The sequence below is a fragment of the Hemiscyllium ocellatum genome, chromosome 44 (assembly GCF_020745735.1).
Source record: "Hemiscyllium ocellatum isolate sHemOce1 chromosome 44, sHemOce1.pat.X.cur, whole genome shotgun sequence".
Classification (NCBI taxonomy): domain Eukaryota; kingdom Metazoa; phylum Chordata; class Chondrichthyes; order Orectolobiformes; family Hemiscylliidae; genus Hemiscyllium; species Hemiscyllium ocellatum.
The window spans coordinates 612,933-640,334 of NC_083444.1; the positions used below are offsets into that span (position 1 = coordinate 612,933).

At 52.1% G+C, this 27,402-nt stretch overlaps 1 protein-coding gene across 1 annotated transcript; it reads right to left on the reverse strand.

Moving 5' to 3' along the window:
• Positions 1-1,887: 1,887 nt before the first annotated feature.
• Positions 1,888-26,548, reverse strand: spag7 (sperm associated antigen 7). Its single transcript, XM_060854533.1, has 7 exons — positions 26,426-26,548; positions 19,074-19,141; positions 18,457-18,545; positions 17,033-17,117; positions 12,542-12,631; positions 8,968-9,127; positions 1,888-2,850 (listed from the first exon to the last, which is right to left on the reverse strand). Exons 1-7 carry the CDS (start codon positions 26,508-26,510, stop codon positions 2,735-2,737), a joined length of 693 nt encoding a protein of 230 aa, XP_060710516.1. The 5' UTR covers positions 26,511-26,548; the 3' UTR covers positions 1,888-2,734.
• Between the last annotated feature and the right edge of the window lie 854 nt (positions 26,549-27,402).

Below are 27,402 nucleotides of genomic sequence, written 5' to 3' on the forward strand. Positions count from 1 at the left end.
ATGAGGAAACTGGTGAAGCCCACACTGATGCCCTGGGGTTGGAGGGTCGCAACAGCCACACCTGAATCCTCATCTACAGGGCAGCACGGTGGCACAGTGGTTAGCACTGCTGCCTCACAGCGCCAGGGACCTGGGTTCAATTCCCGCCTCAGGCGACTGACTGTGTGGAGTTTGCACATTCTCCCCGTGTCTGCGTGGGTTTCCTCCGGGTGCTCCGGTTTCCTCCCACAGTCACAAAGATGTGCGGGTCAGGTGAATTGGCCATGCTAAATTGCCCCTAGTGTTAGGTAAGGGGTATATGTAGGGGTATGGGTGGGTTGCGCTTCGGCGGGTCGGTGTGGACTTGTTGGGCCGAAGGGTCTGTTTCCACACTGTAAGTAATCTAATCTAAAAAAAAGTACAATAGGACACCGGTCTCTCAAAGCATGGAGTGCTGCAGCTTCAACAACACAAGAACCTTGACACCATCCAGGGACAAAGCAGCCCCCACTGGTTTGGCCCCACACCCACAAACATCCCCTCCTTTATCCACTCTTTCCCCCCCCCCCCCCCCTGCTCAGTAACAGCAGGGTGTACCATCCCCTCCCTCCCTTACCCACCCCCGCTCAGTAACAGCAGGGTGTACCATCCCCTCCCTCCCTTACCCACCCCCCCTCAGTAACAGCAGTGCGTACCATCCCCTCCCTCCCTTACCCACCCCCCCCTCAGTAACAGCAGGGTGTACCGTCCCCTCCCTCCCTTAGCCACCCCCCCCTCAGTAACAGCAGTGTGTACCATCCCCTCCCTCCCTTACCCACCCCCCCCTCAGTAACAGCAGGGTGTACCGTCCCCTCCCTCCCTTACCCACCCTCCCTCAGTAACAGCAGTGCGTACCATCCCCTCCCTCCCTTACCCACCCCCGCTCAGTAACAGCAGGGTGTACCATCCCCTCCCTCCCTTACCCACCCCCCCCTCAGTAACAGCAGGGTGTACCGTCCCCTCCCTCCCTTACCCACCCTCCCTCAGTAACAGCAGTGCGTACCATCCCCTCCCTCCCTTACCCACCCCCCCCTCAGTAACAGCAGGGTGTACCATCCCCTCCCTCCCTTACCCACCCCCCCTCAGTAACAGCAGGGTGTACCATCCCCTCCCTCCCTTACCCACCCTCCCTCAGTAACAGCAGTGCGTACCATCCCCTCCCTCCCTTACCCACCCCCCCTCAGTAACAGCAGGGTGTACCATCCCCTCCCTCCCTTACCCACCCCCCCTCAGTAACAGCAGGGTGTACCATCCCCTCCCTCCCTTACCCACCCTCCCTCAGTAACAGCAGTGCGTACCATCCCCTCCCTCCCTTACCCACCCCCCCCTCAGTAACAGCAGTGCGTACCATCCCCTCCCTCCCTTACCCACCCACCCCCTCAGTAACAGCAGGGTGTACCGTCCCCTCCCTCCCTTACCCACCCCCTCTCAGTAACAGCAGGGTGTACCGTCCCCTCCCTCCCTTACCCACCCTTCCTCAGTAACAGCAGTGTGTACCATCCCCTCCCTCCCTTACCCACCCCCCCCTCAGTAACAGCAGTGTGTACCATCCCCTCCCTCCCTTACCCACCCTTCCTCAGTAACAGCAGTGTGCACCATCCCCTCCCTCCCTTACCCACCCCCCCCTCAGTAACAGCAGTGTGTACCATCCCCTCCCTCCCTTACCCACCCCCCCTCAGTAACAGCAGTGTGTACCATCTACAAGATGTCCTGCAGAAACTCACCAAAGACCCTCAGGCAGCACCTTCCACCCTGCCACCCACTCCTCCCCCCAGCACCGACTGCAGTGTTCAGGTAGCTCACTGCCACCATCATCCCAAGGAATTAATAAAGTGCCCAACACACACACAGCAGAAAAGCCTTCTGAGAGAATGTGCGAAATTATTGTTTATTTGCGAAAAGATAAAATGATTTCAGCAACTAACTGATACCAAGCATCTCCGAGGATGATAATTTACATTCAAACACAGCAGATAAAAGGGAAAACTCCATTCAAAATGGTTGCAAGTTAGATTCTGAAGGCAATGAAAGAGACAGTAGCTGTCCTGGCCAGGAGCTCCCCTCTCTCGGTCACCAGGAGCTGATTAACACCATCACACGAGCTGGGGGATTGAGCGGGCAGGGACGGGGCAGCATGGAGTCCCAGGTGAGGGGGGAACACAGTTTGGAAACTTGGGATGGGGGGGGAGCAAAATGCTCAGCGTTTAGTGTTTCCCGTTGACTCAACGATAACACTCGGAGGCAGCAATTTCAGTGGTTAATGAGCTTAAGCAGGGGTTGTCCACATCAGAACACTGCTTTCCTTAAAGCTTTAAGAGTTGCACAACACAAAGACCTTGATTAAAACCTTTGTCTGCTTCCCTCCCACTCCAACAGCACTGACCATAATTGAGGATTCCCTCAGTTAGTGGCAGACCAGGGGGAAGGGGGCCGATACCCAAGGAAAGGACAACTCAGTGAACATGACAGAGACTAAAGTTCCCCTCGTGCAGATCACAGGAACCTGGTCCAGGCATCAAGACCAAGGTTCCTGGGTTTAGACACAATCCCAACTTCCCACTTCCCCCTCTCCCGAACCGCAGTCTCAACGCTACCCATCTCTGCCCCACATCCCGAGGAACACAGCATGGGCGTAACTGCAGCAAGCAGGGACATTGCCACCCTGATAGAGGTCACAGCTCCTGAAGGAGATTCACACCTGGGCATCAATCCCCAGCTACTGTCCACTCGACCCGCCTGTTCCTTCATCCGACAGTTTCAGCTTCTTCTTGGCCCTGATCTCGTTCATCGCTTCTTCAATCGAGCGCGTGTCCCTCTTGTTGGTTGTGGGCACTGAGGGTGGGAACAGAGAGGCAGGGGGTAAGTGAAGGAGAAACACCAGACAGAAAACACAGATACAGACACGCAAACATGCATAGGGGCACATACACTCTCAGATACATACACAGACACGCAAGGGGCACACACACTCTCAGATACAGACACACAGATACGCATAGGGGTACACACACACTCAGATACAGACACATGGGACACTTACACGCAGAGATCCGCATAGGGGCACACTCAGATGCAGGTACACGCAGAGACACACATGGGACACTTACACTCAGATATAGGTACAGAAACAGGCAGAGATCCGCATAGGGGCGCACACACACACACACACACTCAGATACAGACACATATATGGGCGCACACACTCTCAGATGCAGACACACGCAGAGACACACATAGGGACACATGCACTCTCAGATACAGACACATACACACAGACACAAAGGGGCACATACACTCAGATACAAACACACACGCACAGACACATAGGGGCACACACTCAGATACAGGCACACACAGACACGCATAGGAGCACACACTCTTAGACACAGGTACAGGTACACGCAGAGACACGTATAGCGGCACATACACTCTCCGATACAGACACACACACAGACACATAGGGGCACACACACTCTCAGATACAGGCATACAGGCACACAGAGATCGTAGGGGCGCGCACATTCTCAGATACAGACACACACACACACACAGACACATATGGGCGCGCACACACACTCAGATACAGGTACACACAGACACACACAGCGGCACATACACTCTCCGATACAGACACACACACACACACACACAGACACATAGGGGCACACACACTCTCAGATACAGACACACGCAGAGGCACACATAAGGACACATACACTCTCAGATACAGGCACATACAGAGATCCGTAGGGGCAGGCACACGCAGAGGTACACATAAGGGCGCACACACTCTCAGATACAGACACACGCAGAGACACGCATAGGGACGCACACACTCTCAGATACAGACACACGCATTCTCAAACAGGCATACGCAGAGAGACAGAATGGTGTGCATGTACACAGCTTTGGAACATTGCTCAGTAGCTGCTGATATGTAACATGAATCTGCACGCTGTAACACTGCGAACAGCACTCTGCCTCAATGTCAGCCCTGCAGACATTATCATCACCATCTTCGCTGGTGGTTTCAGTACATGCTCTAGGCAACATTCTTCCAACTTGGCATTTTCCAGTGTTACTGATAGGAGTTTTATTCAACAAGAACAGACATTTGACGGGTATTAGAACAGACCAAAGAAGACACCTTAAAGCAGGTGACAAAGGCGGACACAGCAAAGCAGAGAGGTTTAAGAAGTTTAGGGATTCGAAGGGTTAAGACCCAGAAAGCTGATAGCACAGCGGATACTCCCAGAATTCGGGGATGTTCAGGGAGGCTGGAATTAGAGGAAGCCAGAGATCTTGGAGGGTTTAGGAGATTTCAGCTGTCAAACATTGGGAGCTACCAGACTACAATCTAATCACGGGATTGGTGGGTGTGGGAGTTAAATAGATCCCCAGGAGCGAGTTATAGACTGAATCTAATTGAGGGGTTCGGGATGATTTATATATAGAATAACAGGTACCCAGGATTGAGTTACAGACTGGAATCTAATCACAGGGTTCGGGGTGATTTATATATAGAATAACAGGTACCCAGGATTGAGTTACAGACTGGATTCTAATCGAGGGATTCGGAGTGATTTAAATACAGAATAACAGATACCTGGGAGGGAGTTACAGACTGGAATCTAATCGAGGGGTTCGGGTGATTTATATATAGAATAACAGGTACCCAGGATTGAGTTACAGACCGGAATCTAATCACGGGGTTCGGGGTGATTTATATACAGAATAACAGGTACCCAGGATTGAGTTACAGACTGGAATCTAATCACGGGGTCCAGGGTGATTTATATACAGAATAACAGGTACCTGGGAGGGAGTTACAGACCGGAATTTAATCGAGGGGTTCGGGTGATTTATATACAGAATAACAGATACCCGGGAGGGAGTTATAGAGTGGAATCTAACTGAGGGGTTTGGGAATGTTTTTATATCGAATGTATGATATATATCCAACAAAGATGTATCCCAGTGAAGATGAAGGAGCACATGAAGAGGATACAGTTAACCAGGGAATTAAGTATAACATCAAATCGAAACAAAACACGTACAATGTGGCAAAGATTACTGGTAAATAAGGAAGAAGGTGAGAAAGATATAATAGAGATATTGAGGAAGTAAACTCCCCAGAGACACTAGCAGGCAATCTCAGAGCAGGGAGAGCTGCTTTATATCCATCCAAAACGAACAAAGACCTCGGAGAGAACGAGGCTGGGCAAATAGTCATGAGAGGGGAAGTCAGGAGATGGTAGTATGGAAGTTAAATAAAGACTCTGCATCAGTCTCCACATTGGAAGCTACAAACAGCATTCCAAACCTTCTAAATATTCGAAGGGCAAAAAGGAGGAGAGGAAATAAACATAACAACTATCAGAGAGAAGGTCCTCTGGAGATTAATCAAGGTAAAGACAGTCATGTCACCTGGGCCTGAGAGAGTCATAGAGATGTACAGCACAGAAACAGACCCTTCGGTCCAACCCATCCAGATATCTCAACCCAATCTAGTCCCACCTGCCAGCACCTGTCCCATATCCCTCCAAACCCTTCCTATTCATATACCCATCCAGATGCCTCTTAAATGTTGTAATTGTACCAGCCTCCACCACATCCTCTGGCAGCTCATTCCATACACGCACCACCCTCTGGGAGATAAAGTTGCCCCTTAGGTCTCTTTTATATCTTTCCCCTCGAATTCTGGACTCCCCGACCCCAGGGAAAAGACCTTGTCCACTTACCTGATCTTATAAACCTTTATAAGGTCACCCCTCAGCCTCCGACGCTCCAGGGAAAACAACCCCAGCCTCTCCCTGTAGCTCAAACGCTCCAACCCTGGCAACATCCTTGTAAATCTTTTCTGAACACTTTCAAGTTTCACAACATCTTTCCGATAGGAAGGAGATCAGAATTGCATGCAATATTCCAACAGTGGCCTAACCAATGTCCTGTACAGCTGCAACATGACCTCCCTACTCCTGTACTCAATACTCTGACCAATAAAGGAAAGCATACCAAATGCCTTCTTCACTATCCTATCTACCTGTGACTCCACTTTCAAGGAGCTATGAACCTGCACTCTAAGCTCTCTCTGTTCAGCAACACTCCCCAGGACCTTACCATTAAGTGTATAAGTCCTGCTAAGATTTGCTTTCCCAAAATGCAGCACCTCGCATTTATCTGAATTAAACTCCATCTGACACTTCTCAGTCCATTGGCCCATCTGGTCCAGATCTTGTTGTAATCTGAGGTAACTCTCTTCTCTGTCCACTACACCTCCAATTTTGGTGTCATCTGCAAACTTACTAACTGTACCTCTTATGCTCGCATCCAAATCATTTATATAAATGATGAAAATCAGTAGACATTGATCCTTGTGACACTCCACTGGTCACAGGCCTCCAGTCTGAAAAACAATCCTCCATCACCACCCTCTGTCTTCTACCTTTGAGCCAGTTCTGTATCCAAATGGCTAGTTCCCCCTGTATTCCATGAGATCTAACCTTGCTCATCAGTCTCCCATGGGGAACCTTGTCGAATGCCTTACTGAAGTCCACATAGATCACATCTACTGCTCTGCCCTCAACTTTGTTACATCTTCAAAAACCTCAATCAAGTTTGTGAGACATGATTTCCCACACTCAAAGCCATGTTGACTATCCCTAATCAGTCCTTGCCTTTCCAAATACATGTACATCCTGTCCTTCAGGATTCCCTTCAACAACTTGCCCACTACTGAGGTCAGGCTCACTGGTCTATAGTTCCCTGGCTTGTCCATACCACCCTTCTTAAACAGTGGCACCACGTTAGCCAACCTCCAGTCTTCCGGCACCTCACCTGTGACTATCAATGATACAAATATCTCAGCAAGAGGCCCAGCAATCACTTCCCTAGCTTCCCACAGAGTTCTCGGGTACCCCTGATCAGGTCCTGGGGATTTATCCACCTTTAACCGCTTCAAGACATCCAGCACTTCCTCCTCTGTAATCTGGACATTTTGCAAGATGTCACCATCTATTTCCCTACAGTCTAGATCTTCCATATCCTTTTCCACAGTAAATACTGATGCAAAATATTCATTTAGTATCTCCCCCATTCTTGCGGCTCCACACAAAGGCCGCCTTGCTGATCTTTGAGGGGCCCTATTCTCTCCCTAGTTACCCTTTTGTCCTTAATGTATTTTTAAAAACTCTTTGGATTCTCCTTTATTCTATTTGCCAAAGCTATCTCATGTCCCCGTTTTGCCCTCCTGATTTCCCTCTTAAGTACACTCCCATTGTCTTTATACTCTTCTAAGGATTCACTCAATCTATCCTGTCTATACCTCACATATGCTTCCTTCCTTTTCTGAAACAAACCCTCAATTTCTTTAGTCATCCAGCATTCCCTATACCTACCAGCCTTCCCTTTCACCCTGACAGGAATATACTTTCTCTGGATTCTTGTTATCTCATTTCTGAAGGCTTCCCATTTTCCAGCCGTCCCTTTACCTGTGAACATCTGCCTCCAATCAACTTTTGAAAGTTCTTGCCTAATGCCGTCAAAATTGGCCTTTCTCCAATTTAGAACTTCAACTTTTAGATCTGGTCTATCATTTTCCATCACTATTTTAAAACTAATAGAATTATGGTCGCTGGCCCCAAAGTGCTCCCCCACCGACACCTCAGTCACCTGCCCTGCCTTATTTCCCAAGGGTAGGTCAAGTTTTGTACCTTCTCTAGTAGGTACATCCACATACTGAATCAGAAAATTGTCTTGTGCACACTTAACAAATTCCTCTCCATCTAAACACTTAGCACTATGGCAGTCCCAGTCTATGTTTGGAAAGTTAAAATCCCCTCCCATAACCACCCTATTATTCTGTGGGATACATCCTGGGAATATTAAATGAAGTAGCTGGCAGAGGTAGTGAATGTAATCTCCCAATAATCCTTAGATGTTGAAAAAACCCTAGAAGATTATAAAACTGCCAATGTTATACCTTTATTTACAAAAGAGAGGCACAAAAACAGAAAACAAATTAGCTTAACATCTGTGATGGGGAAAATGTTAAAAGTTTATGATAAAGGATGGACAACAAGGCATTTAGAAATATGTAACATGACCAAACAGAGACTGTGTGTCTGAAACATTCTTAGATGGAGTACCAAGCAGGATCCAGAAATGGGAAGCAGTGATATAATGTAGGTGATATATTTGACTTTCTAAAAAGCAATCCGTAAAGTCTATATGTTCAACTACTTAACAACAAAACAGCCCAGAGTTAGAGTATTCCCTATAGTTACGGGTTTTGTGTCTCTCTCTTTCTCTTATAAAGGTATTACATTGGCATGCATTACATTACATCAAAGTCTAAGGGGAACTGGGCGATTACTACCAGTGCACCCACTATCTCAGCAGTCATTTCCTTTCATGAAGGAAACTATCAGAGAACAGAGTTGGGAGGAAGGAGAGCATTTCCAGGATGGCGAGCAGTGTTTACAATATACATACCCGGGAACCACTGACACCAGCCCACCCAAACTGGAGGAGCAGACCCGGGAAGGTGCCAAACACCTCGAGACTTCCCATCGGAATCAGGGGAAGGAGCCTGCTGCGGCACCAACACCCCACCCCCCCCCTTCCCATGACCACCACCTGCCTCCAGAGGCTGCGGTAGCCCCATCAGTCTATACAGCCAGCTACAGACTCACCCTGAGAGGGGAGGACAGTCCTCCTGCTCTGTGAGGGATCACCAACGATGACATTAATGACTCACATGAGGGAAGGGAATAGACGTACCAGCAGGTTTGTGCAGGATACATGGGTGCGGTAGGTGAAATAATGTGGTAAGGGGTGGGAGTGTAGAAATGAGAGCGTGGGGACTGTGTTTGATGGGGGAGGGGGGTTGGGTGCTAGCCAACACCCTGCTGACAGGTGAACAATCCTCAGAAAGGAAGCCACACGTACCACAGCCGTACGCCTTGTTAGCTTGAAGCGTGTGTGCGCCCTCCTTGGCTGCGACAGTGCCAATTAAATGGCTATACTTCTCCTTGTAGTTGCTGTTGGGGCAGGGCTCCTTCGAAGGCCCTCGGGTTTCAGCTTCCTCGAGTTCTTGCTGAGCCAACTCCTGCAGGCAAAGGGACAAAACAGGGACAGAATCATCACTCAGCACCGAGCGGGGAATACTCCCCATCACTGAGGGACAAAACAGGGACAGAATCATCACTCAGCACGGAGCGGAGAATACTCCCCATCACTGAGGGACAAAACAGGGACAGAATCATCACTCAGCACGGAGCGGGGAACATTCCCCATCACTGAGGGACAAAACAGGGACAGAATCATCACTCAGCACGGAGCGGGGAATACTCCCCATCACTGAGGGACAAAACGGGACAGAATCATCACTCAGCACCGAGCGGGGAATACTCCCCGTCACTGAGGGACAAAACGGGACAGAATCATCACTCAGCACCGAGCGGGGAATACTCCCCATCACTGAGGGACAAAACAGGGACAGAATCATCACTCAGCACCGAGCGGGGAATACTCCCCATCACTGAGGGACAAAACAGGGACAGAATCATCACTCAGCACCGAGCGGGGAACATTCCCCATCACTGAGGGACAAAACAGGGACAGAATCATCACTCAGCACCGAGCGGGGAATACCCTCCATCACTGAGGGACAAAACAGGGACAGAATCATCACTCAGCACCGAGCGGGGAATACTCCCCATCACTGAGGGACAAAACAGGGACAGAATCATCACTCAGCACCGAGCGGGGAATACTCCCCACCACTGAGGGACAAAACAGGGACAGAATCATCACTCAGCACCGAGCGGGGAATACCCTCCATCACTGAGGGACAAAACGGGACAGAATCATCACTCAGCACAGAGCGGGGAATACTCCCCGTCACTGAGGGACAAAACAGGGACAGAATCATCACTCAGCACCGAGCGGGGAATACTCCCCATCACTGAGGGACAAAACAGGGACAGAATCATCACTCAGTACCGAGCGGGGAATACCCTCCATCACTGAGGGACAAAACAGGGACAGAATCATCACTCAGCACCGAGCGGGGAATACTCCCCATCACTGCGGGACAAAACGGGACAGAATCATCACTCAGCACCGAGCGGGGAATACCCTCCATCACTGAGGGACAAAATGGGACAGAATCATCACTCAGCACCGAGCGGGGAATACTCCCAATCACTGAGGGACAAAATGGGACAGAATCATCACTCAGTACCGAGCGGGGAATACTCCCCATCACTGAGGGACAAAACAGGGACAGAATCATCACTCAGCACCGAGCGGGGAATACTCCCCATCACTGAGGGACAAAACAGGGACAGAATCATCACTCAGCACCGAGCGGGGAATACTCCCCATCACTGAGGGACAAAACAGGGACAGAATCATCACTCAGCACGGAGCGGGGAACACTCCCCATCACTGAGGGACAAAACGGGACAGAATCATCACTCAGCACCGAGCGGGGAATACCCTCCATCACTGAGGGACAAAATGGGACAGAATCATCACTCAGTACCGAGCGGGGAATACTCCCCATCACTGAGGGACAAAACAGGGACAGAATCATCACTCAGCACCGAGCGGGGAATACTCCCCATCACTGAGGGACAAAACAGGGACAGAATCATCACTCAGCACCGAGCGGGGAACATTCCCCATCACTGAGGGACAAAACCGGGACAGAATCATCACTCAGCACCGAGCGGGGAATACCCTCCATCACTGAGGGACAAAACAGGGACAGAATCATCACTCAGCACGGAGCGGGGAATACTCCCCATCACTGAGGGACAAAACAGGGACAGAATCATCACTCAGCACGGAGCGGGGAATACCCTCCATCACTGAGGGACAAAACAGGACAGAATCATCATTCAGTACCGAGCGGGGAATACCCTCCATCACTGAGGGACAAAACAGGACAGAATCATCATTCAGTACCGAGCGGGGAATACCGTCCATCACTGAGGGACAAAACAGGGACAGAATCATCACTCAGCACCGAGCGGGGAATAAGCTCCATCACTGAGGGACAAAACGGGACAGAATCATCACTCAGCACGGAGCGGAGAATACTCCCCATCACTGAGGGACAAAACGGGACAGAATCATCCCTCAGCACCAAGCGGGGAATACTCCCCATCACTGAGGGACAAAACAGGGACAGAATCATCACTCAGCACCGAGCGGGGAATACTCCCCATCACTGAGGGACAAAACAGGGACAGAATCATCACTCAGCACTGAGCGGGGAATACTCCCCATCACTGAGGGACAAAACAGGGACAGAATCATCCCTCAGCACCGAGCGGAGAATACTCCCCATCACTGAGGGACAAAACAGGGACAGAATCATCACTCAGCACGGAGCGGGGAATACTCCCCATCACTGAGGGACAAAACGGGACAGAATCATCACTCTCCGTCACTGAAGGCCAGGGGCAATTTGGCACAGACCAAGTCAGATTACAGAGGGAAACGTGGGGGAGGGGGTAAGTGTGCGCAGAGGTAAATGTGGGTGGGAAATCACAGGGGGGTCCAGATGTGAGGGTGTCAAATTAAAAGGGGAGGCAGATGTTATGGTGGGGGACAGACATTGGGGGGGGGAGGAAGTGGTCTCTGGTCCATGAGGCTGGTCTCCCCTCAAGGTGTTCCGGCTGTACGAAGGCTCAGTGGTTAGCACTGCTGCCTCACAGCGCCAGGGACCCAGGATCGATTCTAGCCTCGGGCGACTCTGTGTGGAGTTTGCACATTCCCTGTGTGGGTTCCCTCCGGGTGCTCCGGTTACCTCCCATAATCCTGGTACTCCATCAAAGATGTGCAGGTTAGGGTGGGTTGGCCATGGGAAATGGTCCCACAGTGTCCAGGGATGTGCAGGTTAGGGTGGATTGGCCATGGGAAATTGTCCCATAGTGCCTAGGGATGTGCAGGTTAGGGTGGATTGGCTGTGGGAAATTGTCCCATAGTGTGCAGGCTTGGTGAGATATCCATGCTAAATGCAGGGTTACAGGGACTCAGTAGACGGTATGATGCCAAGGGTTGGTGTCGACTCGATGTACCGAATGGCCTGCTCCCACACTGTAGAGATTCTATGATAACTACAGAAGGAAAGAGTGTTTTTAATAAAGAGTGGGAGCAGGGGAACACATTAGAGAACACCGAGTAAATCAAAAAGTAGGGATAGAGATAGGGCTGAACAAACTAAAACATATAACAACAGAAATGATAGACAGAATGTGGCAGGGTCAGGAAGGGAGACAGATTATAACTTTAACAATAAATTAAGGCTAATGATGGCCAAAATGATTAAAGTAATAAAAGCTCCATACATGAGTGTACATCGTAGTTGGAACAAAACTAATGAATTATCTGCACAAATCCAGATCAGAGGGGATGGGGGTTTGTGGTGATTTGGCAGACAGTGGGTGACACTCCCCCCCTCCCCCTCCCTCCCCCCCCCCCCCCCCCCCCCACTCAAAGGTGTCCTGACCTTAATCCGGCGTTTCTCTTCAGCTTTCTGTGGATCCCACTCCTCACCTCTGCGGTAGGCTTCCAGTTCCTCATCGGATGGAGCAAACTCCTGACAAGACAGACATCGCTTAGTAAACTGCCACAACTCAAAATGATCAGAGCAGGACTCATACACTTAATGGTAAGGTCCTGGGGAGTGTTGCTGAACAAAGAGACCTTGGAGTGCAGGTTCATAGCTCCTTGAAAGTGGAGTCGCAGGTAGATAGGATAGTGAAGAAGGCATTTGGTATGCTTTTCTTTATTGGTCAGGAGTTGGGAGGTCATGTTGCAGCTGTACAGGACATTGGTTAGGCCACTGTTGGAATATTGTATGCAACTCTGGTCTCCTTCCTATCGGAAAGATGTTGTGAAACTTGAAAGGGTTCAGAAAAGATTTACAAGGATGTTGCCAGGGTTGGAGGATCTGAGCTACAGGGAGAGGCTGAACAGGCTGGGGCTGTTTTCCCTGGAGCGTCGGAGGCTGAGGGGTGACCTTATAGAGGGTTATAAAATCATTAGGGGAATGGACAAGGTAAACAGACAAGGACATTTCCCCAGAATAGGGGAGTCCATAACTAGAGAGTATAGGGTTAGGGTGAACATAGAACACTACAGCTCAGTTCAGGCCCTTCGGCCCTCGATGTTGCGCCGACCTGCGAAACCAATCTGAACCATATCTATCCCACACTATTCCATTTCCATCCATATGTTTATCCAATGACCTTTTAAATGCTCTTAAAGTTGGAGAGTCTACAACTGTTACAGGCAGGGTGTTCCACGCCCTATTACTCTGAGTAAAGAAACTACCTCTGACATCTGTCCTATGTCTATCGCCCCTTAATTTAAAGCTATGTTCCTATGTGCTCGCCATCACCATCTGAGGATAAAGGCTCTCCCTGTCCACCCTATCTAACCCTCTGTTCATCTTATATCGCTCAATTAAGTCACCTCTCAACCTTCTTCTCTCTCATGAAAACAGCAAGTCCCTCAGCCTTTCCTCATAAGATCTTCCCTCCAAACCAGGCAACATCCTGGGTCAATCTCCTCCGAACGCTTTCCAAAGCTTCCACATCCTCCCTATAATGCGGTGACCAGAATGTACACAATACTCCAAGTGTGGCTGCACCAGAGTTTTGTACAGCTGCAGCATGGCCTCATGGTTCTGGAACTCAATCCCTCTCACAATAAAAGCTAACCCACCATATGCCTTCTTAACAATCTTAACAACCTTATCAATCTGGGTGGCAACTTACAGGGATCTATGTACCTGGACACCGAGATCCCTCTGCTCATCTACACTATCGAGAATCTTACCATTAGCCCAGTACTCTGCATTCCTGTTACTCCCTCAAAAGTGAATCACCTCACACTTTTCTGCATTAAACTCTTTTTGCCATCTCTCAGCCCAGCTCTACAGCTTATCTATGTCCCTCTGTAACCTACAACATCCTTCAGCACTGTCCACAATTCCACTGACCTTCGGGTCATCTGCAAATTTACTAACCCATCCTTCTACGCCCTCATCCAGGTCATTTATAAAAATGACCAACAGCAGTGGCCCCAAAACAGGTCATTGCAGTACCCCACTAGTAACTGAACTCCAGGACAAATATTCCTTATCAAACACCACCCTCTGTCTCCTTTAGCTAGCTAATTTCTGATCCAAACTGCTCAATCACCCACAATCCCATGTCTCTATTTGGTGCAGTAGCCTATCATGGGGAACCTTATCAAACACCTTACTGAAATCCAGATACACCACATCAACCGGTTTACTCTCATCCACCTGTTAGGTCACCATTTCAAAGAACTCAGCAAGGTTTGTGAGGCACGAGCTACCCTTTACAATACCATGCTGACTATCCCTAATCAACTTATTCCTTTCAAGATGATTATAAATCTCCTATAACTTTTTCCAACACTTTACCCACAACCAAAGTAAGGCTCACTGGTCTATAATTCCCAGGGTTGTCTCTACTCCCCTTCTTGAAGAGGGGAACCATATTTGCTATCTTCCACTTGTCTGGCACTATTCCTGTAGACAATGACAATATAAAGATCAAAGCCAAAGGCTCAGCAATCCCCTCCCTGGTTTCCAGAGAATCCTCGGATAAATCCCATCTGGCCCAGGGGACTTATCTATTTTCCCACTTTCCAGAATTGCTAACACCTCCTCCTCGTGAACCTCAGTCCCATCTAATCTAGTAGCCGGTTTCTCTGTATTCTCAACATTGTTGTGTGAATATTAATGAAAAATATTCATTTAGCGCTTCCCCTATCTCCTCTGATTCCACGCACAACTTCCCACTGCTATCCTTGATTGGCCCTAATCTTATTTGAGTCATTCTTTTATCCCTTCTATACCTACAGAAAGCTTTAGAGATTTTCCTGCTGTGGAATGTCAACACCGTCTCATGTCCCCTCCTGGCTCTTCTTAGCTCTCTCTTTAGGTCTTTCCTCTCAAGTGCCATAAGTACGCCTTCACATCTCATCCTAACAGAAGCCTTCTTCTTCCTTTTGACAAGGGACCCAACTTCTTTAGTAAACTACGGCTCCCTCGTTCGACCACTTCCTCCCTGCCTGATAGGTACATACTTGTCAAGGACACACAGTAACTGTTCCTTGAATAAGCTCCACATTTCTATTGTGCCCATTCCCTGCAGTTTCCTTCCCCATCCTATGCATCCTAAATCTTGTCTAATCACATCATAATTGCTTTTCCTCCCTGCTGTAGTTCTTACCCTCTGGTGGATAGCTATTCCTTTCCATTGCTAAAGTAAACATAGCTGAATTGTGGTCACTACCATCAAAGTGCTCATCTACCTCCCAAATCTGGCCAGGTTCATTACCCAGTAGCAAATCTAATGTGGATTCGCCCCTTGTTGGTCTGTCTACATACTGTGTCAGGAAACCATCCTATACACATTTGACAAAAACTGACCCATTTAAAGTACTCAAACTATAGTATTTCCAGTCAATATTTGAGAAGTTGAAGTCCCCCATAATAATTACCCAGTTACTCTTGCTCCTATCGAGAATCATCTTTGCTATCCTTTCCTCTACATCTCTGGGACTATGAGGAGGCCTACTGAAAACTCCCAACAGGGTGACCTCTCCTTTCCTGTTTCTAACCTCAGCCCATACTACCTCAGTTGACGAGTCCCCAAATGGTAAAACTGCACCTCGGATGCTGCCTGAGCTGCTGTGCTCTTCCAGCATTACTAATCCAGAGTCCTCAAATGTCCTTTCTGCCACCGTAATACTGTCCTTGGGATGGAATGAGCTGCTAGAGGCTAGTACAATTCAGCATTTAAAAAGGCATCTGGATGAGAATATGAATAAGAAGGGTTTGGAGGGATATGGGCCAAATGCTGGCAAATGAGTCTAGATTAGGTTGGGATATCTGGGTGGTGTGGTTGAGCTGGGAAAAAGGGTCTGTTTCCGTGCTGTACATCTCTATGACTCTAATACAACCACAAACATCCCCTCCCTCCCTTACCCAACCCCCCTCAGTAACAGCAGTGTGTACCATCCCCTCCCTCCCTTACCCACCGACGCTCAGTAACAGCAGTGTGTACCATCCCCTCCCTCCCTTACCCACCCCCTCTCAGTAACAGCAGTGTGTACCATCCCCTCCCTCCCTTACCCACCCCCCCACAGTAACAGCAGTGTGTACCATCCTCTCCCTCCCTTACCCACCCCCCCTCAGTAACAGCAGTGTGTACCATCCCCTCCCTCCCTTACCCACCCCCCCTCAGTAACAGCAGTGTGTACCATCCTCTCCCTCCCTTACCCACCCCCCCTCAGTAACAGCAGTGTGTACCACACCCTCCCTCCCTTACCCACCGACGCTCAGTAACAGCAGTGTGTACCATCCCCTCCCTCCCTTACCCACCCCCTCTCAGTAACAGCAGTGTGTACCATCCCCTCCCTCCCTTACCCACCCCCCCTCAGTAACAGCAGTGTGTACCATCCCCTCCCTCCCTTACCCACCCCCCCTCAGTAACAGCAGTGTGTACCATCCCCTCCCTCCCTTACCCACCCTCCCCTCAGTAACAGCAGTGTGTACCATCTACAAGATGTGCTGCAGAAACTCACCAAAGATCCTCAGGCAGCACCTTCCAAACCCACAGCCACTTCCATCCAGAAGGACAAGGGCAGCAGGTACAAGGGAACCCCACCCCCTGCACGTTCCCCTCCGAGCCCCTCCCCATCTTGACTTGGAAATACATCACTGTTCCCTCAGTGTGGCTGGGTCAGAATCCTGGGATTCCCTCCCTGAGGAACATTGTGGGTCTACCCTGCAGCACATGTAAACATTGACCCAGCCAAAGTTAACTGAAGATTTAAAAAACCCCAGATGAGAGCAACAACAGCCCCTCTCGGTGACCTGAGCCCAGGAAAGTGCAAGGTCCAGGGACAGCACCCTGCCCCCACACTGGTGCCTGGACCTTCCTTTCTCACGGAATACCTTTTTGAAGATCATCACGTATCGACTCTCATCGTCATCCCCAAACGAGAAGGAGGTCAGCCCAGCCACTTCGACCACATCGTGCCTAGACACAGGAAGAGCTGGTCACTAAGAGGAAGGTGGGGAACACGATCCGAACATCAGGCAATACTCAATTCCAGGAACAACAATAAAACAACAACAACCTGCATTGATACAGCAACTGAACTGTTACAAAATATCCCGTGGGGTGTGGAGGGAGATGGGGCTGGGGGAGCGGGGAAGGAACTGCGCAAGGTGCGAACAGGGCGAGGGGATTAGTGAGGGAGTACCAGAACACAGCAGCTGAAAGCATAGTCATTAACAGTGGAGGGATGAGAATCAGAGACTGTCTGCTCTGTGTCACAAAATGCAGTGATCACCACAGGACACAAAGTGAGACTACGTTTCCAGCCCAGCTCAGCTCAGCGATTATATAGGCAGACGGCACACACTTACAGAATACCCCTCTCCAGCCCAGCTCAGGGATTATACACACACACACACACTTACAGAATACCCCTCTCCAGCCCAGCTCAGGGATTATACACACACACACACACACACTTACAGAATACCCTCTCCAGCCCAGCTCAGGGATTATACACACACACACACACACTTACAGAATACTCCTCTCCAGCCCAGCTCAGGGATTATACACACACACACACACACACTTACAGAATACCCTCTCCAGCCCAGCTCAGGGATTAAACACACACACACACACTTACAGAATACCCCTCTCCAGCCCAGCTCAGGGATTATACACACACACACACACACACTTACAGAATACCCTCTCCAGCCCAGCTCAGGGATTATACACACACACACACACACTTACAGAATACTCCTCTCCAGCCCAGCTCAGGGATTATACACACACACACACACACTTACAGAATACTCCTCTCCAGCCCAGCTCAGGGATTATACACACACACACACACACTTACAGAATACTCCTCTCCAGCCCAGCTCAGGGATTAAACACACACACACACACACTTACAGAATACCCTCTCCAGCCCAGCTCAGGGATTATACACACACACACACACACTTACAGAATACTCCTCTCCAGCCCAGCTCAGGGATTAAACACACACACACACACACTTACAGAATACCCTCTCCAGCCCAGCTCAGGGATTACACACACACACACACACACTTACAGAATACTCCTCTCCAGCCCAGCTCAGGGATTATACACACACACACACACACTTACAGAACACCCCTCTCCAGCCCAGCTCAGGGATTATACACACACACACACACACTTACAGAATACTCCTCTCCAGCCCAGCTCAGGGATTATACACACACACACACACACTTACAGAACACCCCTCTCCAGCCCAGCTCAGGGATTATACACACACACACACACTTACAGAATACTCCTCTCGAGTTTGTTCATTGGATCAAATTTCTTCTTTTTCTGTGTGCTGCTCTGGATAAAATCGGAAATCAGTTTCTCCATCTGGAAATATCAACAACAAGACAAAATCTTCCATCAAAGACTAGTACAAGCGTTACTCTGTATCCTGCCCAATACCATACCTGCCCTGGGAGTGTTTGGTGGGGAATGTGTGGGAGCATTACTCTGTATCTAACCTTGTGCTGTCCCTGTCCTGGGAGTGTTTGATGGAGGTCAGTGCAGAGTGACATTTACTCTGTATCTAACCTTGTGCTGTCCCTGTCCTGGGAGTGTTTGGTGGGGAGATTGTTGAGGGACATTTAATCTCGATCGAACCTCATACTGTCACTGTGCTGGATTAAACAGGGACAGTGTCAAGGTGGTTCACTTTCAGTTTAAAAGGGTAAATGGAGCTTTATTCTATTCAACCTCACCCTGTCCCTCTCCACGGAGCTTTGGATGGAGACACTGTTGCGGGAACGTTACTCTGGACCTAATGTGGTGCTGTAGCTGTCCTGAGAGTGTTCAACATGGACAATGTGTAATGCGGGAGTGTGTAAAGGACGTCCTACAGTCCTCTAACTGTCTTACCCGCTTCCTGAATTCGGCTTTGTGTCTCTTGTCTTCCTCTTGCATCTTTTTCAGTCTGGCTGCTTGCTCTGAGAAAGAAGCAAAGTCACAGTTACCAGCAAACTGGGGCTTGTCTGTCAAAGTGAATGTTGGAGGAGTGCAATGGGGCTGGGACACTGACTGCACGGTCTGAGATGGCACTGTGCCTGATGTCACCACAGCCTCCTATACAACAAAGGCCCTGAATCCTTCCAGACAGCCTCCCACAATATTCCAACAAAGACTTGGCATGGCTTTTCCTGTTTCACAGGGTGTGCTGGCAGTGGCAGGTTTTAATCCCCATCCCTAAATGCCCCGGAAATAGATCTCTCTTCAGCCGTGCCAGAGGAGAATCAAGACTAAGTCCCACTGCTGTGTGCCTGCAGTTGGAAGTACACCAGACCTGATAAGCTCAGCATACTGCCTCCCCTAAAGGACACGACTTCACCAAGTGGGTTTTACAACAATTCGCAACAGTGTCTTGGTCGTCATTTCTAAGAAGAGACTTATATTTCCATCCTTTTCTTAAAAGTATCAAGGTGGGATTGGAATCCCTGCCCTCCCCGCTACCACGATCGCCGACCCCCCCAACCCTCCACCCCCCACCCCAAATCGGCGATCCCCTTCCCCCACGTCCACCATTATCCCCCTCCCCCCATATCCCCCTCCCCCCCATATCCACCAATATCCCCCTCCCCCCATATCCCCCTCCCCCCATATCCCCCAACATCCCCCTCCCCTCGTATCCCCCTCCCCCCATATCCCCCAACATCCCCCTCCCCCATATCCCCCAATATCCCGCTCTCCCCATATCCCCAACATCCCCCTCCCCCATATCCCCCAACATCCCCCTCCCCCATATCCCCCAACATCCCCCTCCCCCATATCCCCCAACATCCCCCTCCCCCATATCCCCCAACATCCCCCTCCCCCATATCCCCCAACATCCCCCTCCCCCATATCCAATATCCCCCTCCCCCCAAACCGACCAATATCCCCCTCCCCCCAAACCCACCGATATCTCCCTCCCACCCATATCCACCAATATCCCCTCCCCCCCATATCCCCCTCCCCCCCATATCCACCAATATCCCCCTCCCCCCCATATCCATCAATATCCCCCTCCCCCCCATATCCACCAATATCCCCCTCCCCCCCATATCCACCAATATCTCCCTCCCCCATATCCCCCTCCCCCCCATATCCACCTCCCCCCATATCCACCAATATCTCCCTCCCCCCATATCCAATATCCCCCCTCCCCCCATTACCACCAATAACCTCCTCCCCCCAATATCCCCCCCATATCCACCAATATCCCCCTCCCCCCATATCCTCCAATATCCCCCCCATATCCACCAATATCTCCCTCCCCCATATCCCCCTCACCCCATATCCACCTCCCCCATATCCACCAATATCCCCCTCCCCCCATATCCACCAATATCCCCCTCCCCCCATATCCACCTCTCCCCATATCCACCAATATCCCCCTCCCCCCATATCCCACTATTACCCTCCTCCCCATATCCCCCTCCCCCCATATCCACCAATATCCCCCTCCCCCCATATCCCACTATTACCCTCCTCCCCATATCCCCCTCCCCCCATATCCACCAATACCCCCCTCCCCCATATCCCCCTCCCCCCATATCCACCAATACCTCCCTCCCCCCATATCCCCCGCCCCCCATATCCACCAATACCCCCCTCCCTCATATCCCCCAATATCCACCAATAGCCCCCTCCCCCCATATCCACCAATACCCCCCTCCCCCCATGTCCCCCTCTACCCAAATCCACCAATATCTCCCTCCCCCCATATCCCACTCCCCCCATATCCACCAATATCTCCCTCCCCCCATATCCACCAATATCCCCCTCCCCCATACCCCCCCATATACACCATTATCCACCTCCCCCCAATATCCCCCTCCCCCCTCCTCCCCCATTACCCCCCTCCACCCCATATCCCACATTATCCCCCTCCCCCATATACACCATTATCCCCCTCCCCCCATATACACCATTATCCCCCTCCCCCCATATACACCATTATCCCCCTACCCCCATATACACCAATATCCCCCTCCCCCCTCCCCCCATATCCCCCATTATCCTCCTCCCCCCATATCCCCATTATCCCCCTCCCCCATATCCCCATTATCCCCCTCCACCCCATATCCCCATTATCCCCCTCCACCCCATATCCCCCTCCACCCCATACCCCCCATTATCCCTCTCCCCCCATATCCACCAATATCCCCCTCCCCCATATCCACCATTATCCCCCTCCCCCCATATCCACCATTATCCATCTCCCCCCAATATCCCCCTCCCCCATATCCCCCATTATCCCCCTCCCCCCATATCCCCCATTATCCCCTTCCCCCCATAACCCCCATTATCCCCTTCCCCCATAACCCCCATTATCCCCCTCCCCCATAATCCCCCTCCCCCCATATCCCCCATTATCCCCCTCCCCCCATATCCCCCATTATCCCCCTCCCCCCATAACCCCCATTATCCCCTTCCCCCCATAACCCCCATTATCCACCTCCCCCCATAACCCCCATTATCCCCCTCCCCCCATATCCCCCTCCCCCCATATCCCCCATTATCCCCCTCCCCCCATATCCCCCTCCCCCCATATCCCCCATTATCCCCCTCCCCCATATCCCCCTCCCCATATCCCCCATTATCCCCCTCCCCCCATATCCCCCTCCCCCCATATCCCCCATTATCCCCCTCCCCCCATATCCCCCATTATCCCCCTCCCCCCAATATCCCCCTCACCCATATCCACCATTATCCCCCTCCCCACATATACACCATTATCCACCTCCCCCCATATACACCATTATCCACCTCCCCCATATACACCATTATCCACCTCCCTCTCCCCCCATATCCCCAATTATCCCCCTCTCCTCCATATCCACCAATATCCCCCTCCCCCCATAATCACCAATATCCCCCTCCCCCCATATACACCATTATCCACCACCCCCCAATATCCCCCTCACCCATATCCACCATTATCCCCCTCCCCCATATCCACCATTACCCCCCTCCCCCCATATCCACCATTACCCCCCCCTCCCCCCATATCCACCATTACCCCCCCCTCCCCCCATATCCACCATTACCCCTTCCTCCCCCCATATCCACCATTACCCCCCTCCCCCCATATCCACCATTACCCCCTCCCCCAAATCCACCATTACCCCCTCCCCCAATTTCCCCCTCCCCCATATCCCCCAATATACCCCTCCCCATATCCACCATTATCCCCCCATGTCCCCCTCCTCCCATATCCCCCAATATCCCCCTCCCCCCCATATCCACCAATATCCCCCTCCCCCATATCCACCAATATCCCCCTCCCCCATATCCCCCTCCCCCCCATATCCAATATCCCCCTCCCCCCATATCCAATAACCCCCTCCCCCTATATCCACCAATATACCCCTCCCCCCATATCCAATATCCCCCTCCCCCTATATCCACCAATATACCCCTCCCCCCATATCCAATATCCCCCTCCCCCTATATCCACCAATATACCCCTCCCCCCATATCCAATATCCCCCTCCCCCTATATCCACCAATATACCCCTCCCCCCATATCCACCAATATCTCCCTCCCCCCATATCCCCCTCCCCCCATATCCACCAATATCCCCCTCCCCCATATCCACCAATATACCCCTCCCCCCATATCCAATATCCCCCTCCCCCTATATCCACCAATATACCCCTCCCCCCATATCCAATATCCCCCTCCCCCTATATCCACCAATATACCCCTCCCCCCATATCCACCAATATCCCCCTCCCCCCATATCCACCTCTCCCCATATCCACCAATATCCCCCTCCCCCCATATCCCACTATTACCCTCCTCCCCATATCCCCCTCCCCCCATATCCACCAATACCCCCCTCCCCCATATCCCCCTCCCCCCATGTCCACCAATACCTCCCTCCCCCCATATTCCCCACCCCCCATATCCACCAATACCCCCCTCATATCCCCCCATATCCACCAATAGCCCCCTCCCCCATATCCCCCTCCCTCCATATCCACCAATACCCCCCTCCCCCCATGTCCCCCTCTACCCAAATCCACCAATATCTCCCTCCCCCCATATCCACCAATATCCCCCTCCCCCATACCCCCCTCCCCCCATATAAACCATTATCCACCTCCCCCCAATATCCCCCTCCCCCTCCTCCCCATTACCCCCCTCCACCCCATAACCCCCCTCCACCCCATATCCCACATTATCCCCCTCCTCCCCATTACCCCCCTCCACCCCATATCCCACATTATCCCCCTCCTCCCCATTACCCCCCTCCACCCCATATCCCACATTATCCCCCTCCTCCCCATTACCCCCCTCCACCCCATATCCCACATTATCCCCCTCCCCCCATATACACCATTATCCCCCTCCCCCATATACACCAATATCCCCCTCCCCCCTCCCCCCATATCCCCCTCCCCCCATTATCCCCCTCCCCCATTATCCCCCTCCCCCATTATCCCCATAATCCCCTGCCCCCCATAATCCCCCTCCCCCATTATCCCCCATAATCCCCCTCCCCATTATCCCCCATAATCCCCCTCCCCCCATTATCCCCCATAATCCCCCTCCCCCCATTATCCCCCATAATCCCCCTCCCCCCATTATCCCCCTCCCCCCATTATCCCCATCCCCCCATAATCCCCATCCCCCCATTATCCCCATAATCCCCCTCCCCCCATTATCCCCATAATCCCCCCCCATTATCCCCCATTATCCCCATAATCCCCCTCCCCCCATTATCCCCATAATCCCCCTCCCCCCATTATCCCCATAATCCCCCTCCCCCCATTATCCCCCCCATTATCCCCCTCCCCCCCATTATCCCCCTCCCCCCCATTATCCCCCATAATCCCCCTCCCCCCATTATCCCCCATAATCCCCCTCCCCCCATTATCCCCCATAATCCCCCTCCCCCCATTATCCCCCATAATCCCCCTCCCCCCATTATCCCCCATAATCCCCCTCCCCCCATAATCCCCCTCCCCCCATAATCCCCCTCCCCCCATTATCCCCCTCCCCCCCAATATCCCCCTCCCCCATTATCCCCATAATCCCCCTCCCCCCCATTATCCCCCATAATCCCCCTCCCCCCATTATCTCCCATAATCCCCCTCCCCCCATTATCCCCCATAATCCCCCTCCCCCCATTATCCCCCATAATCCCCCTCCCCCCATTATCCCCCTCCCCCCATTATCCCCATTATCCCCCTCCCCCCCAATATCCCCCTCCCCCATTATCCCCATAATCCCCCTCCCCCATTATCCCCCCCATTATCCCCCTCCCCCCCATTATCCCCCATAATCCCCCTCCCCCCATTATCCCCCATAATCCCCCTCCCCCCATTATCCCCCATAATCCCCCTCCCCCCATTATCCCCCATAATCCCCCTCCCCCCATTATCCCCCTCCCCCCCATTATCCCCCTCCCCCCCATTATCCCCCATAATCCCCCTCCCCCCCATTATCCCCCATAATCCCCCTCCCCCCCATTATCCCCCATAATCCCCCTCCCCCCATTATCCCCCATAATCCCCCTCCCCCCATTATCCCCCATAATCCCCCTCCCCCCATTATCCCCCATAATCCCCCTCCCCCCATTATCCCCCTCCCCCCATTATCCCCCATAATCCCCCTCCCCCATTACCCCCCATAATCCCCTCCGCCATTATCCCCCTCCCCTCCATTATCCCCATAATCCCCTCCCCCAAAATCCCCATTATCCCCCTCCCCCATTATCCCCTCCCCATTATCCCCAATATCCCCCTCCCCATTATCCCCCTCCCCCATTATCCCCATTACCCCCCCCATTATCCCCATAATCCCCTCCCCCATTATCCCCATAATCCCCTCCCCCATTATCCCCTCCCCCTCATTATCCCCCTCCCCCCATTATCCCCATAATCCCCTCCCCCATTATCCCCTCCCCCTCATTATCCCCCTCCCCCCATTATCCCCCTCCCCCCATTATCCCCATAATCCCCTCCCCATTATCCCCCTCCCCCCATTATCCCCCTCCCCCATTATCCCCATAATCCCCTCCCCATTATCCCCCTCCCCCCATTATCCCCCTCCCCCCATTATCCCCATTATCCCCCTCCCCCCATTATCCCCCTCCCCCATTATCCCCATTATCCCCCTCCCCCCATTATCCCCCTCCCCCCATTATCCCCATAATCCCCTCCCCAATATCCCCATTATCCCCCTCCCCCAAAATCCCCATTATCCCCCTCCCCCATTATCCCCTCCCCATTATCCTCTCCCCATTATCCCCTCCCCATTATCCCCATTATCCCCCTCCCCATTATCCCCCTCCCCCATTATCCCCATTACCCCCCCCATTATCCCCATAATCCCCTCCCCCATTATCCCCTCCCCCTCATTATCCCCCTCCCCCCATTATCCCCCTCCCCCCATTATCCCCATAATCCCCTCCCCCATTATCCCCATAATCCCCTCCCCCATTATCCCCTCCCCCTCATTATCCCCCTCCCCCCATTATCCCCCTCCCCCCATTATCCCCATAATCCCCTCCCCATTATCCCCCTCCCCCATTATCCCCCTCCCCCATTATCCCCATAATCCCCTCCCCATTATCCCCCTCCCCCCATTATCCCCCTCCCCCCATTATCCCCATAATCCCCTCCCCCATTATCCCCCTCCCCCATTATCCCCCCCCCCCCATTATCCCCCTCCCCCCATTATCCCCATTATCCCCCTCCCCCCATTATCCCCTCCCCCCATTATCCCCATTATCCCCCTCCCCCCATTATCCCCCTCCCCCCATTATCCCCATAATCCCCTCCCCAATATCCCCATTATCCCCTCACCCATTATCCCCATTATCCCCTCCCCCATTATCCCCCATTATCCCCCTCCCCCAATATCCCCATTATCCCCCTCCCCCATGATCCCCATTATCCCCCTCCCCCCATATTCCCCCTCCCCCATTATCCCCCTCATCCCCCTCCCCCATTATCCCCCTCATCCCCCTCCCCCATTATCCCCCTCCCCCCATATCCCCCCACATTCCCCTCCCGAATAACTCTCCTCCCACGTGCCCCGCCCCTACTTCTATTCCCTTCCCTATTGGCTCCTTCGGTCTGACGGGCAGCACTGGCAGCCAATGGGAGGTTGGGAGAGTTGACCGTGCGGTAATCCCCCTCCCCCCCGGGCCGGCCCGACCCCCCACCCCCCACCCCCCTCCCCGCCGGCCCCTGGCCCAGCCCCCTCTCCCCGGGCTCACCCCGGGCCTGCCGCCGGCTCTCCTGGTCGCCCACACTCGGCGGTTTCTCCATAGAGCTCAAGATCGTGCTAAGCAGGTCCGCCATCTTGGACCGCACCGGAAGTGGCGCCTGCCGCGTGAGCCCCACCCCCGCTGACGGTGTGGGAGGGGGAGGGGCTACACCTTAAAGGGGCGTTTCCCGAGCGGCGCTCGCTCCCGACCGAGAGTGGCCGAGTGGGATCAGCGCCGGGCTCGGGGGCCGGGGAGACGGCGAGGAACTGAAGTTCGATCCCCACCTTCCCCTTCCATAGTGTCCGGGTTAGGGTGGGATTGGCCATGGGACAGTGTCCCATAGTGTTAGGTAAGGGGTAAATGTAGGGGTATGGGTGGGTTGTGCTTCGGCGGGTCAGTGTGGACTTGTTGGGCCGAAGGGCCTGTTTCCACGCTGTAATAATCTAATCTAATGTCCAATTTGGATAATCTGGAGAATAACTAACAGACCAACACTGCCACCAGTTGGTTCTCTGCAGTACTGCACCCTGCCCCGAGGCCATTCATTTCATTTACCCCCTTGGGGGGGACAGAACTGTCCAGAATCCTCATCAGCTTCAGCATTCTGATCGATCAGACACATTGCAGACAGAGGGAAGGGGGTACAGAGGGAATGACAATCTACACTGGGACCTGATTTCTTCACGAAAGCCACAGACACAACGTGAGCTTGGAGCAGGAGCAATGAACACAAATGAGGTGCCGGGAGACTGGAGGTTGGCAAACGTGTTTAGGAAGGGCAGTAAGGACAAGCCAGGGAACTATAGACCAGTGAGCCTGACCTCGGTGGTGGGCAAGTTGTTGGAGGGAATCCTGACAAATAGGATGGACGTGTATTTGGAAAGACAAGGACTGATTCGGGATAGTCAACATGGCTTTGTGTGTGGGAAACTATGTCTCACAAACGATTGAGTTTTTTGATGAAGTAACAAACAGAATTGATGAGG